Source organism: Medicago truncatula, chromosome 1 (assembly GCF_003473485.1).
Source record: "Medicago truncatula cultivar Jemalong A17 chromosome 1, MtrunA17r5.0-ANR, whole genome shotgun sequence".
In the NCBI taxonomy this organism is placed as follows: Eukaryota; Viridiplantae; Streptophyta; class Magnoliopsida; order Fabales; family Fabaceae; genus Medicago; species Medicago truncatula.
The window spans coordinates 56,199,057-56,213,959 of record NC_053042.1 but is presented as its reverse complement, the minus strand read 5'-3'; the positions used below and the strand labels follow the sequence as shown (position 1 = coordinate 56,213,959).

Sequence of the window (14,903 nt, the reverse complement as noted above, 5' to 3'; positions counted from 1 at the left end):
ATTATGTAGTAAAATCTATATTTTATAAATTTAATAATAGTTTATCTAATACAAAATTTTATTGTAACATTGACCTATTGATACCCTATCAAATTGTATATTTTTCTCATAGATGTGCTGCTTTTTTATTTGACCCAAATAAATAGGTTGATTTTTTAGTTTATCATAGATGTGTTCCTCTTTTTGTTTGACCGAAAATAAATAGGTTTTGGAATTTATTGTTAGTTATAAATCAAATTGAAACTTTCTCGAATAAACATTGCAAGAGATATTATTTGCTCTTGATTTGTAGCTTTTTTATTTGACCCAAATAAATACGGGTTATTGGAATTTATTGGTATTAAAATCATATTAAAATTTTCTAAACTAAACAACCTATTGAGTAACTTTCTTTGCTCCGAACAAAAAAAAAAAAAACCTTATGATCTATTGATTTTCTATTTTCGGCTACAAACAGTAGTTAATGAAATCAAGCGAGTGATTATTGTTATTACATGATGATTTTTCCTATAAATATTGTTTATGATACTCACAACTTTTACATCACATGGAAAATGCAACACAAATTTTCTGAAAGTCTCTATAAACTCAAATTTTTTGTTCAATTGTTCTTTATTTTCTTATTTTCTTATTTTCTTATTATTTTATATGACTCCTATTTGAATAATAATTTCAATTTTCATTGTTTTTGTTTTTAAACTTTGGTTTATATGTGATTGAAAAATGTTAATCTCTTATTCTCATTAACATATATTGCCGTTTTCATTTTTAATTTTGATTACATAAAGCTTTTATTTTTATATCTTTTATTGTTTTTTAGTTTAGACAGGGAGACAAAGTGATTAGAAATTGTGACGCACAAAAAGTCGTTTATGAGGAAGAAGAGTCATATGATGGAGCATTGCAAAAGACATTGATAATGAGGCATTTGAATTTAGTGTATTAAGAAATAGTGCACTATTTCTTTAATTTTTTTTTCAAATACAAGAATGACAAAGAAACTGAAGATTGTATATATTATATTGAAAATTTTAGTGTTGCGTGTCGTGAATGCCCCTTTTTCTTCATGATTTGTAATTATTAATTTATTGTATATCACATGTACATGAATAATACAAGAATATTAATACATGTGCATGAATTTAGATTATTTTTTCACGAGTTTTTATCGACACCCTCGGTAACACTTTTCACATAAGAAATTCTAAGGTGAACTCTTACATAATAATTAGAGTAAATTACACTCCCTCCCCTCAAAGATGCTTGAATTACACTCCCCTCCCCTCTTAAGTTAAAATATACACTTTACTCCCTCAATATATTTTTTATGTTAAAATTTATACTCCCCTCTCTTATAAGATGCTTGAATTACAAACCCCTCCCTTAATAATTAAATATGCACTACACTTTAATCTATTTGAACATAAATAAATATTCTTATAATATATATATTAATTTTGAATCACCATTTAAGAAAAATTAATTCATTTCTTTATAGTTTAAATGTCATGATAATTAAATTTAAATATATTGCTATTGATTTTATAAATTATAGTATAAAATTAACTTTTAAATAATCATTTTTTAATGATTTTAGTAATTTTTCACATATTTTAATTTTGTTTTGGGTTGTTTCATGTTTTATAATAGAGTTTAAAACTACATGTTAATGAAATTGTGAATAAAAAATAGCAAAAAATATGTATTCAATTTTTTATTATATTAAAATAGACCCGCAATAATATTTTTTTTAAGTGTGTTAAATTATTATTTTTTGCTAGATTAATAGAAATAATAAAAAAGAATATTGAGGGAGTAAAGTGTAGATTTTAACATAAGAGGGGAGTGGGATGTAATTCAAGCTTCTCTTAGGGAAGGGGGATGAATTTTTTTCTAATATGTTTTGAATAAGAGGGGGTGGGAGTGTATATTCTAACTTAAGAGGGGAGGGGGGTGTAATTCAAGCATCTTTGAGGGGAGGGGAGTGTAATTTACTCTAATAATTAATAGTTATATACAGCCAATATTTCTTTAAAAAAATTTTATATACAACCAATCAAATAAATACAAGTAACAAAGTAATAATAAAAATATAATTATTTAATAAAATATATTAATGCGATATTTCCCTCTGTAACCAAAAAAAATATTAACGTGATACAAACTTCCTAAACAAGTCATCAAATTGTAATATTTTGAATAAACATTAATTTTTATGAGAATATTATCCTTAATGAATAATGATGTCCTCAAATAAGTCATTTTATTATAAGATTTCAAATAATAATTAGCTTTAATGAGAAGATTATCCTTAATGACAAATTTTAATAATAATTGTTATGTAGAATGTATTTAATTTTTTATGAATAAATTGATTAGTTTATTTACTAACTTTTTTATAAAAAAAAATGAAATATTTATGAATAAAAATACTTTGATATTTTTTAAAAAATTTAAACCTAAAGACATTTTTAAAATAATTATATTAATCTTTTTTGGAAAAGCAGTTAATTTCATTTTATCAAGAGTTGATTTAATTTGGTGATATGTCTTTAATATCTAAGATATGTCTTTTTACCACTAGACTAAACTTTTACAAATTTATTACATTAATCTATTATTTGCTAATTTTATTATTATTTTTTTGATACTTCAACCTACTCTTATGTGTGTGTGTCAAATTTTATCAACTTGTGATAAAATGAAATGAAAAGGGTTTCCAATTTTTTTTAATAATACTTATTAGTTTAATCTATTTTTTTTATCAAACCTATTAATCTATTGTTCCTTTATATTATTAACATTAAAAGTGTTTTCTTTTACTTTATTTTGGATATGTAAATATTGATCCAAATTATAGTGCATTATATTTGATTGGATTTTTTTTTCTTCAAAAGATTCATCCAAGTCAAAGTTAACCGTGTTTGATTTTATATTTGGATCATATGATATTTTGCCTCAAAAACATTTCGAATTAGACTTCAAACAAACCTATAAATGATCATTATAGTTTTTTATTTACAGTAATTTCGATTTTTATTGTTTTTTTGTAGTTTTTTTTTATTGAAATCATTAAAAAAGTATTGATTTCTATAATCCTAATGTGCATTAATCATAATTAAAAAAGATATTTTATCAAAAGATAAAGAATGAAAATTGAATATTTAAATGTTTGAGTTTTAATTGTTTAAAAAAAAAAAGTTTGAGTTTTATTAAGGAAATTAATACAAAATAAAAGAGAGTACAACGGGTAGTCTAACTCATATTATACCATGCAAACCATCTCCTTCTCCTGAAAAATAAAATAAAAATATACCTGTTTTTTGTCCTAAAAAATAACTTCTTTTTTTTTAAGTAAAAGTGGGATGAACACTTTCAATATGTCATTGTTTTTTAATGAACTGAAGAGAGTTTCATTGATGAGGAAATTAAAATCAATCAATAGTAAATGACCACTAACATAGGAAATACAATCATTTAATTCCTTCGTCGTTTGTAAGAAAAATCATTCAATAAAAAAAAATTAAATTTAAGCAAACATAAGTTTGTGATCGTCATGGGTATAAAAAAATTTAATTATGGATGATGATAACTATTTAAAAAGAAATTAAGCAACATGCTTCAGCATCCACGCTTACCAGTGTTCACGGGATGAGTCGGTTTTCATTATAATCTATTACCTGATGCAATCAAGTTTCATTAGGTTTGATCAATAAATAATTACACGTAACTTTATTTTAAACAAATCTTAAAAATATATATAATTAAATTACATTCTATATTATAAAAATTTCAAGACTTTGACTAGATTCTACTAATTAAAATTTGAACACACTTGAATTTAATTGAAACACTTTAAATCTCTATGACATGGACCAGGTATATAATAGTGTGAAACTGGGTCAATGCGTAGAAGAAACGCGTTGTATAGCTCAAATACAATGTTAAATGAGCAAGGATGGATACATCGATGCCTGAATGCAGTAAAAAATAAGCAAGGGTCTCCACATCTTTGTAAACGAGTGTGGGTAATCAAGTTAGTTAATGAGAGAGTATGATCTGTTTTAGAACATGGAATAAAGGTACTCTTATTTGAACATATATGGAAATAGTTTTTTTTTTTTTTAGATCACATATATGGAAATAGTTGATGCTATGACTAAAATGAAGATTAATTTTATGTGCCAGCAAAAAACTATGTGGGTAGGTGAAAAGGCGAAAGAATTAGATAGTTCAAGATATAAGCATTGATAAACTGGAAAAGTTAGATTGAGAAATGATGTATGCATTATTGTGGATAAGGAATTGAAAAAGGATATTGTGGATGTAAAGAGGATGTGAGATTTGATTGTATCCCACAAATTTTTAGTTTAATAAGACATCTTTATTTTTTATTTTTTTTAAAGGAAATAAGACATCTTTAATGTTATGAGTGTTTACCCATCTTAGGTAGGTTTGGAAGAATATTCTAAAGTTAAAATTTGAAAGGTTAAATTCAAGATATACCACAAGGAGAAAATGTTTTTCTAGGAGGGGATCTAAATGGGCATGTAAGGAGTGTTTGATAAGTTTTAAAGGCTTGAATGAGGGTATAGCCTTGGGGAGATAAATGCAATGGGTAAATTCATCCTAGATTTTTTTTTTTGTCTTTTAATCTTACTTTAGTAAAATAAAAAGGAAATTTATTACATACAAGAGTGGGATTTCATGTTCTCAAATAGATTTATTTCTTATTAGGAATTATGACAGAAATATATTTTTTTTGTCTTTTAATCTTACTTTAGTAAAATAAAAAGGAAATTTATTACATACAAGAGTGGGATTTCATGTTCTCAAATAGATTTATTTCTTATTAGGAATTATGACAGAAATATTTGTTTGAATTTAAAGTTTTACATGAAGAGAGTTTGACCATCCAATATATAGTATTGGTTATGGATGTAAGGGTTAAGATAAGAGCGAAGATGAGAAGCCATGATTGGGAAACAATGATCAAGTGGTGACATTTAAAGGATCAAAACCAAAGTGTTTTTCTGCAAAAGATTTTGAAGGAAGGTTGTGTGAAGCTACATAGAAGTGAAAATGATACATGGAATAAGATGACATATGAGATTAGAAAAGTAGCAAAAGAGACACCGGAAGAATTAATAGGTTTTGGACCTAGCTAGGAGTAAAAAATCTTGGTGGAACCAAAGAGTTCAAATTAAAGTGAGAATCAAAACAGTACTTCACTAATAAAAAATAGGGATAAGGGTGATACATATGAAGACTATTACACATTAAGAAATTTAGCACATTCCAACCTTGATGACAGGGTTGTTTTCGAGGGGTGTGTTTTTTAGGATATAGTAAAGGCTGATTAGAGTAGTTTAAGTAGTTAAAAGGTACTTTTTTTAAGATATAGTAAAAAAAAAACCAAGAGTTACTAACTCTACGATACCATTCAACATTTTCTACATTTTTTAGGATGATAAGTTTAAATATAAAGGATTCTCATATAAAGCTAATATTTTTTCTTTCTCTTCAACGTGCACACAAATGCATGCAAAGGTGTTAATTTTAATTTCGTTACTTTACATTTAATATACAGATCTGCGTATCGGTGACGATGACTTTAAGAACCTTTGTTTGATTGAAATTGAAATGCTGCTTCAGGAAAACGGAGAGTCGCTTACTGACTTCAAATCTATACCCAGGCCAAACGCAGCAGACATGCCAACTTTCACAAACAAGCTTATTGTTGATGAGCTAAATTACAACAAAGATGAACTGTAAAAGACACATGCTGATACGTTACTGATGCTGATTGATGAATAAAGATATGTGCATGAAAAAATCATGGAGTCCGTTGGTTCTGACGACGATGGTTTCTTTTTCTTATACGGTTACAGTGGTATTGGAAAAACCTTTATATGAAAACATTGTCGGCTGCTGTTAGATCTAAGGGGTTATTGAATGTTGCATCTAGCGGTATAATGACTCTTCTATTACCAGGAGGAAGAACCGCACACTCGACGCTGACAGTCCCTATTAAGATTATGAGGCATCATCGCTTACGATGGAAAAGGATAGTCCTAGGGAAGACCTGATGCGTGCTGCAAAGTTGATAATTTGGGATGAGGCTCCATTGATGCACTGATGGTGTTTTGAGGCAGTTGGCCGATCAATGCGTGATATCATGTCCAAGAATGATCCCCTAAACGAGTTTAAACCATTTGGTGGAATGACAATAGTTTTAGGTGGTGATATCAGGCAGATATTGCATGTTGTCCGAAAAGGAACGAGGCAGGATATTGTTGATGCATCAATCAATTCATCAAAGATATGTGCTTATTTTAATGTGTTGAGACTTACTGTTAATATGAGATTGGGTGCATCTTTGGTACCTGCAGAGCAGAAAGAAATTTCGGCAAGTGGATACTCTGAATTGGAGACGACAACAACGCTTCGGATGAGAATGGTTAAATGAAGGTAGAAATTCCTGAAGATTATTTTTCCAAGAAAGGGGAATACTCGCACCAACGCTTGATTCAGTTGAACATGTTAACGAATATATGATGTCACTGATTCCAGGTGAAGAGAAAGAGTATTTAAACTCTGATTCTGTTTGTCGCTCGGGTGAAAATTCTGATGTCCAAAATGAGCGGTTCACAACGGAATTCCTTAATGGTATTAAGAGCTTTGGAATTCCAAATCACCGGTTGAAACTAAAGGTGGGATGTCCAGTTGTGCTGATGAGAAACATCGATCAGGCCAATGGACTGTGTAATGGTACAAGGCTGACAGTTACACATCTAGGGAAGAGCACAATAGATGCTACCGTAATTACAGGAAAAAGGGCAGATACCAAGGTATTCATTCCCAGGATGAATCTTATTCCGAGTGATCCAGGACTACCCTTCAAATTCATGCGCATATAATTTCCATTGACGCTTTGTTTTGCAATGACAATAAATAAAAGTCAGGGTCAATCTTTATCTCGAGTGGGAGTTTATCTTCCTAAGCCCGTGTTCACGCATGGGCAACTCTATGTCGCTGTCTCTCGAGTTACTTCTAGAAAAGTTTTTTATAAAGTATGATCATTGGTTATGTTTTAGAATTGTTGTTGCTATAATTTAGAAAACTAAAGTTGCACATTGATTGAAAGTTGTTGTTTTTTTTTTTTTTTTTTAATTTCTTTGTAAGGCGTACTGGTCATTATAGACATGCAATTTCTATATAAGCAGATCTTCCTGCCATTGACTATTAATTCATGCATTTTTCAGGTTTAACAATCCGCGGAACCTTTTTTTTTACATCGTTGTTACCCCTAAAATACAATATTTACATTAGACCATTTGTTTTGTAAAAATTAAAAACAAATAACAATCGGTGTTTCTGTAGCCCAAACTACATTTATACACACTCGTAAAAATTAAACGTTTGCATTTACCGACTACGTGTATGCATGTGACGATGACTATTATATAAAAAAAAATACATATTTTTTAGTTTTTATGATTAATAAAATACATTTTGTCAACAAATATTATTACACAGTACGTCGGCGTATTTTTGCAAGAAAATTACATATGCTAAGTTTAACAATGAATGCATCTTATACTATAAATAATTAGTACAAGTATAATAATCCAAATATTTTTATCGTTATATGCAATGTTTAGATATTTCAAAATATATACAAAATTAAGATGATATTTTTTTCATATCGAATTTAAAATCTATACATTTAATCAAAAAAGTTTTTTTATTTCCCCGTGCTGGCACGGGTCACTATACTAGTTTACTCTTATTTAGTTGTTATATGTGATATTTGCATTGAGAATGAAGAGTAATTTTGGTAGGAGAAAAAGTCGGTTCAATGACACGTGGCAAACAAGAATTAAACGGTTGACATTGAAAAATAACTCTTTACTACTGTTCCTCTTCTTCTCAACCATACTATCCACTCTTCTTCTCCTCTCACGTTTCCTTAACTCACCATCTTGTTTCCATCGAACTTCCTCACAGCCGCCGGAAAGGCCCATCGCTCCGCCGCGGATTGCTGCCGATGTAACCTGTTCTTGAATTGATTGCATGTAAAAATTAAAATTCAAAATGATTCATGCATGCATAGAATCTGCAACGGTGAGCAACAACATTGCAGATAAAATTCTGCACTATTTCTTGAATTGATGTATCACTAGCACTAGCAGATCTTCAATTGATTACAACAACCGAATAATTTAGTTGATTCGTAATATTTGCAGTGTCGGCGGTAACATGCAACTGGAATCTGTTTCTCATGGCGGAGATAACGCAGCGGAATTAAAACATTGTGGTGGCACATTCCGGTGAAGGTAACATGCAGTGGGACGGCGGCGAACTGCATGTCCTTGGAAACGTGCGTGTCTATAATTTTATTTTTGTTAAAAAAACTAAATAGTGTTTATTCAATCTGAGCCATTGATTTATGATTTACCACATGGCGTACATCTAAGCAAAGAATCGGGAAAGTGGATGAAACATTGACTGGAGCAGATCCGAATTCCATCCATCCAGAGACCCCCCGAATTCATCTTTGTTTACTCGACAGACAGAGAATAAAAAGTTAAAAAGATTGAACCAATAATGAATGCTGAAATGCTCCTCCAATCAAATCCACTGAACGTGTGGTCAATTTACCATTACACCCCTCCTCGTGTTGGACATTCTTCGTCAAACACCCACAGTTTCGCTCAATCACAATCACAATCACAAATACATATCCACTCTTCATTCTCATCCTCAAAACTTTATCCAAAATCAATGATGACTTCTTCTTCTTCTTCTTCAGTGATGAGAAAGCTAGATGTTGTGTCTCCTGTTCCATCAGACATAGATATTGCTAACTCCGTTCAACCTATTCACATCTCTGAGATTGCTAATCATTTAAATCTTACTCCCAATCATTACGACCTTTATGGCAAATATAAGGCCAAGGTATCATCATCATCATCTTCTTATGCTGATTCATATATCTGTTTTTTTATTTTTATTTTTTATGTTGTGTATAATTATTATTATGTGTAGGTTCTGTTATCCGCTCTTGATGAACTGCAAGAATCAAAAGATGGGTATTATGTTGTGGTTGGAGGCATTACTCCAACTCCTCTTGGTGAAGGCAAATCTACTACTACTGTTGGTCTCTGTCAAGCATTAGGTGCTTTTCTTGATAAAAAGGTTTCCCTCCTTCTTCTCATTTTATCACATTTTCCCACCTTTTTAACTCATACGGACCTCACTGCGCCTATTTTCAAATTTCTCATCTCAAATTTTATGTATAACATAACAATAGGGTCTATAGTGCACGTGGTTGGTACACGGTGTGTGTGTGTGTGTGTGTTTTGAAATATGTATGCCTGTAAAATATGATATTTGCCACATCTACTCAATGACAATCTTAATCGCAATTAACTACGTATCATGTTTGGTACCCTGTACTTTATCCAAAAGAAAACAAATGTTTTCACTCTCTTATGGAAGTATTTTCCCATGTTGTTTTTCCCTTACATCATCAGATGAAATGACTGGATGTAGGAACTGTTCTTTCATTACTTATCTCTTCACTGATTGTGCGGGTCCAATGTATTAATGAAAAACTACCATTTTAATCATGGTTAAAGTTATGCTGTATATGTAAACTTTATTGTAAATCCTTGCCAAAGTTGGTGGTTTTCCGGCCTTACGTTGTGCATGCCTCTTCTAATCTAAATACCAATTGTTCAAAAAAAAGTTGTGTTGGATTATGCATAACCCCATCTTATCTCTTTTGTTAGGTGGTCACCTGCATTCGTCAACCATCACAAGGACCTACTTTTGGAATCAAAGGAGGTGCAGCTGGTGGTGGTTATAGCCAAGTGATTCCCATGGATGAATTCAATCTTCACCTAACAGGAGATATACATGCAATAACTGCAGCAAACAATCTTCTAGCCGCTGCAATTGATACCAGAATTTTCCATGAGTCAACACAATCAGATAAAGCTCTTTTCAACCGGTTATGCCCTCCAAATAAGGAAGGAAAAAGGAGCTTTAGTGATGTCATGTTTAGGCGTCTCAAGAAGTTTGGCATTTCAAAGACCAATCCAGATGATCTTACACCAGAAGAAGTAAATAAATTTGCTAGGCTTGATATTGACCCTGATTCTATTACATGGAGGAGAGTAATGGACATCAATGACCGGTTCTTAAGGAAAATTACTGTTGGCCAGGGACCTGATGAGAAAGGAATGGTACGAGAAACAGCATTTGATATTTCAGTTGCTAGTGAGATAATGGCTGTTTTGGCATTGACAACATCCTTAACTGATATGCGGGAGAGGCTAGGGAAAATGGTAATTGGAAACAGCAAGAGTGGTGACCCTGTAACTGCTGATGATCTAGGTATTGGAGGTGCTTTGACGGTTTTAATGAAGGATGCCATTCACCCTACTCTTATGCAGACTTTGGAAGGAACTCCTGTTCTTGTCCATGCAGGTCCATTTGCAAACATTGCTCATGGGAATTCTTCTATTGTGGCTGATAAGATTGCACTCAAGTTGGTTGGACCGGGTGGATTTGTAGTTACTGAAGCTGGTTTTGGTGCTGATATTGGAACTGAAAAGTTTATGAACATTAAGTGTCGGTATAGTGGTTTGACACCTCAATGTGCAATTATTGTTGCAACAATAAGGGCACTGAAAATGCATGGTGGAGGGCCAGCAGTTGTTGCTGGAAAACCTCTTGATCATGCATATTTGACCGAAAATGTTGCTTTGGTTGAAGCTGGTTGTGCGAATTTGGCAAGACATATATTAAATTCCAAAGCTTATGGTGCGAATGTTATAGTTGCTATCAACAAGTTTTCAACTGACACTGATGCCGAGCTAAATGCGGTTAAAAAAGCTGCCTTAGATGCTGGGGCTTATGATGCTGTTATATGTAGCCATCATGCCCATGGTGGCAGAGGAGCAGTAAGTTCATGCTTCACAAGTCTTCACATTTTTGAGCTAATAACTGAGAAGCCATAGTTATCTTTTACCCTGACACAAGTATAGGATATTGAATTTTGACAATCAATAAGGCCAAAGGATTAAAAAAAGAAAAATTTAATAATGAACAAATCACTATCAGTATCAGTTAAGTTGTGATCTAACATATTCGGATATAAAATTTAGTTGAGCTTTTTTCATTTTTTTTTATAGAAACTTTCTCCAATTTTAATCCTCGGTCATTTGAAGTTATTGAGAAGCCTGCATCATTACCCTTAGTTTTTAATTTGTTTTGGATCATAGACCCTAATAGTGCTGATGGTAACACAAATTTATCCATCCTGTGGTTTAAACGTTAGATTTTAAGCAAATGGAACCATTTCAGGGTTACAACTAGTAGCAAAATTAATTTTAAATACATGCATTGATTAATAGAATAAATGCAAGTAGTAGTATCTTTCTGTGAGGAATGGTATTTATCACTTGCTGAAGTATGCCTTGTCTGCAGGTAGACCTAGGCATTGCAGTTCAAAAAGCTTGTGAGAATGCGACACAGCCATTGAAGTTTCTATATCCTTTGGATATTGGTATAAAGGAGAAAATAGAGGCAATAGCAAAGTCATATGGAGCCAGCGGTGTTGAGTACTCAGAGCAGGTATCTTAGTTAATATCAGTTTACTTTAACTCCTGCAAAATATTACCACCCTATGTATTTTAACATAGAGGGGATATAAAATTGTTTTAACATAGAGGAAAGGGAGAAAGTAAAACCTGGTAATGATATAAACATATTATGAAATTGTTGGTATTTCAAATCTTGACTTTGTTGACAAAGATATTTCGATGTGATGAAGCTACTGAAATCCCCTGAAATAAAAAATGATTGATTAAGTTTTTCTTAATTGTTTTTATCTTTTAACAGGATAATTTACAAACCAGGGGAATGATATGAACGTATTTTTCTCACCTAAAATTATGGTAAAGACATTAAGTTTGGTTGACAGGTACATCAAAATTGGATAGCTAACTAATTAATCACCCATTGAGTTTCACTAACCATTGTTAACCAACTTAATATGAACATCAGAGAATTCACTTGAAGTGGTCATGAGCAAAACACTAAAGATAAGCCATGAACATAATTCTATCCCATAACTAGTTTATTGGGGCAAAGAGACATTCCTTAACAAACCACACATCAAAAAGAATATGAGCATCACAAAGTTTTAGTCTATCTGTTTTTACTTTTTACCTGATCTTTGATCCTTTATAAATAGATGCATTTCTTACCACCAGGCTATGAGGTGTCAACTTGGGTAAAAATTTAATCTTGTAACCTCGATTGGCGGAGTACAAATCCCCTCGAGGACAGGTGTAAAATAAGCATTGGTGCCACTTTAATTAATAACAAATATATTTTTGAGCACCTGATTTTCTGACCAGGCCGAGAAGAAGATTGAGTTATATACCAAGCAAGGATTTTCAGGACTTCCAATCTGTATGGCCAAGACTCAGTATTCTTTCTCAGACAATGCTGCAGCTAAGGGAGCTCCAACTGGGTTTATCTTACCAATAAGGGATGTAAGAGCTAGTATAGGAGCTGGATTTATTTATCCTTTGGTTGGAACAATGAGTACCATGCCTGGGTTGCCAACAAGACCGTGCTTCTATGACATTGATCTGGACACAACAACTGGACAAGTCATTGGTCTCTCTTAATTAAACCTCTATCTAGTGGACCATGCTCTATCAATTGCAAAACCTTCTCGAATGCACGCCAATACCAAATTCACAAGTGCCACAGATGATTTCCGCATTTTCCTTTGCTGCTGGTGATCTGTATGAATGAAATAAATATCTGAAGAGATATGTGTAATTTTTGTTTATGTTGTCATTTCTTATATGAATAATTCAATTGTTGTAAAACTCTTCGCAGCAAATGCATAACAGTCAGAGTTCCTGAATATAAATGGAAGAAATGCAGCAAATGCATAACAGTCAGAGTTCCTGAATATAAATGAAAGAAATGAAGTTTCATCATAATTTCCTTAAGGATCAGGGATTTATTATTATTACTATTATTTTTATTATTAAATAGAAATTTTTGCGGAAACACAAGAAATTATTTCTCTAATTATAAGTTTTTTTTGTTTTTTTTTGTTTTTGTGGTGGCTGGGGTTTGAACCTCGGACCTTGCATATTTTTATGCATTGTCCATACTAACTGAGCTAAGTCCACGAGGACAATTATAAGGTTTGTTTAATAAAAATGAAATAGTAAATCAGATGGATATGAAAAAAGAAGCATGATCTGGTCGATGTCTTAAATTAATGGTTTTTTTTTTGGGTTAATTATGTTTTTGGTCCTTATAAAATTGGAAACTTCTAAGTTTGATCCTTACTTAATTTTAATAGTTTTTGCCGTCGTTACAAAAATCATTTACTTCTAATATTAGTCCCTCCTAAAACAAAGTTTGTTTAATTATCCTTAAACTCTTAAATTTTTGAACGATTTTTTTTTAGACAAGGTTAGAACACTATGAAAGGTTCATTTACTAAAATTTAGAATTTTTTAACATGAAACGAATTAAATATGAATTTTTTAAAATGGCAAAACTTAAAGATAAAAGTAATAAAATCTGGAAGTAGAAATCAAATTTTGCGATAATTTTTTGCGGAGGAACTTTTAGTAATGTTCTTAACACGTCTACAAAAAATTGTTAAAAAACTTAAGAGTTTAAGCATAAATTAATCAAATTTGAATTGAGTAGGGATTAATACTAGGTGCATAAATTTTTTGTAGGGACTAAAAGAACCATTAAAATTAAGTAAGGATTAAAATTAAAAGGTCTCCATTTTATAAGGACTAAAATCATATTAACTTTTTTTTTTGTGAACAACATTTCTTTAGGTTGGAGTTTAGTGAAATAGATTTGATTTGATGTTATGAAGTAGTGGTTGTGAGCAATAATCCTTGCCATTGTTGACGATGATTTTGAGTTTTTGATTTGTTGAATTCATATTATAAAGTATTTGATCTCTTATCCAAAGGCTTAGATCCAATAAATCAGGTATAAGTGAAATTGGATCCCCTACAGCTTTTGACCAAATAGAAGCAGTTGGCGATGTTTTTGGTAAGAATATAGAAGGTGGTGTTTTGTTTGATATTTCTTAAACTCGTGAATTGGCTGATAAAGGTTGATTCGGTTGGTAAAATGTTTACTTATTTGCAAACATTCAATTTCTGTTATTAGTGCAAGGATTTTTTTAGTAGACAATAAGTAATACCTTTGTTAGCGTTGTCTTGAGACATACTCTGATTTTCGTAAGTCCCTAGAGCCCAACTAACCTAAATTTTTATTTATAAAAAAATAAAAAAATTACATGAATTGTCGCAGGCATGTAAGAGATTTTATTAAACTAAGAAAATAAATCATGGTATGACCTTCTTATCATTTTCTTGTTATAATAACTTGTAAATGATATCCTGAAGTTCTAGCTCAATTGATAAAATGTTGAAATTGTTAGGCCGGATGTCATGATTGGGGTTCGAACCCCGGTTTCTTCACTTGTGTGTGTGAGTTTATAATGACTTTATCATTTCGTCTATCTACAGAAAAAAAAAAAAACTTGTAAATGATGAAAGGAGGGAAAATAAAAGGTTTGGGATTTGTGGAGAATGCTTACATGCGAGGAAAACGGCTTGTACATGAAAATCTTCCGTTCCTTCCTATCTTCTCTCATTAATCTCTTTCTACTCTCTCCAAAAATAGCACTTCAACTTCAGCCATCATCTCCCCCATTTTCTTCTTCTTTGAACATTGCATACAGAACAAGAAACATAGCTTTGTAAATAAATAAAAGTAGCATATATTAATTCTTTGTTAGAATTAGAACAACAATATAATAATTA

General features: G+C 31.3%; 1 protein-coding gene across 1 annotated transcript; it reads left to right on the top strand.

The window, feature by feature from the left end:
* Positions 1-7,963: 7,963 nt before the first annotated feature.
* Positions 7,964-13,034, top strand: LOC11428805 (formate--tetrahydrofolate ligase). The gene is made up of 6 exons (XM_024783817.2): positions 7,964-8,127; positions 8,250-8,961; positions 9,052-9,201; positions 9,798-10,973; positions 11,500-11,646; positions 12,435-13,034. The coding sequence occupies exons 2-6, from the start codon at positions 8,611-8,613 to the stop codon at positions 12,708-12,710; spliced, it is 2,100 nt and encodes a 699-aa protein (XP_024639585.1). The 5' UTR covers positions 7,964-8,127; positions 8,250-8,610; the 3' UTR covers positions 12,711-13,034.
* Positions 13,035-14,903: the final 1,869 nt, after the last annotated feature.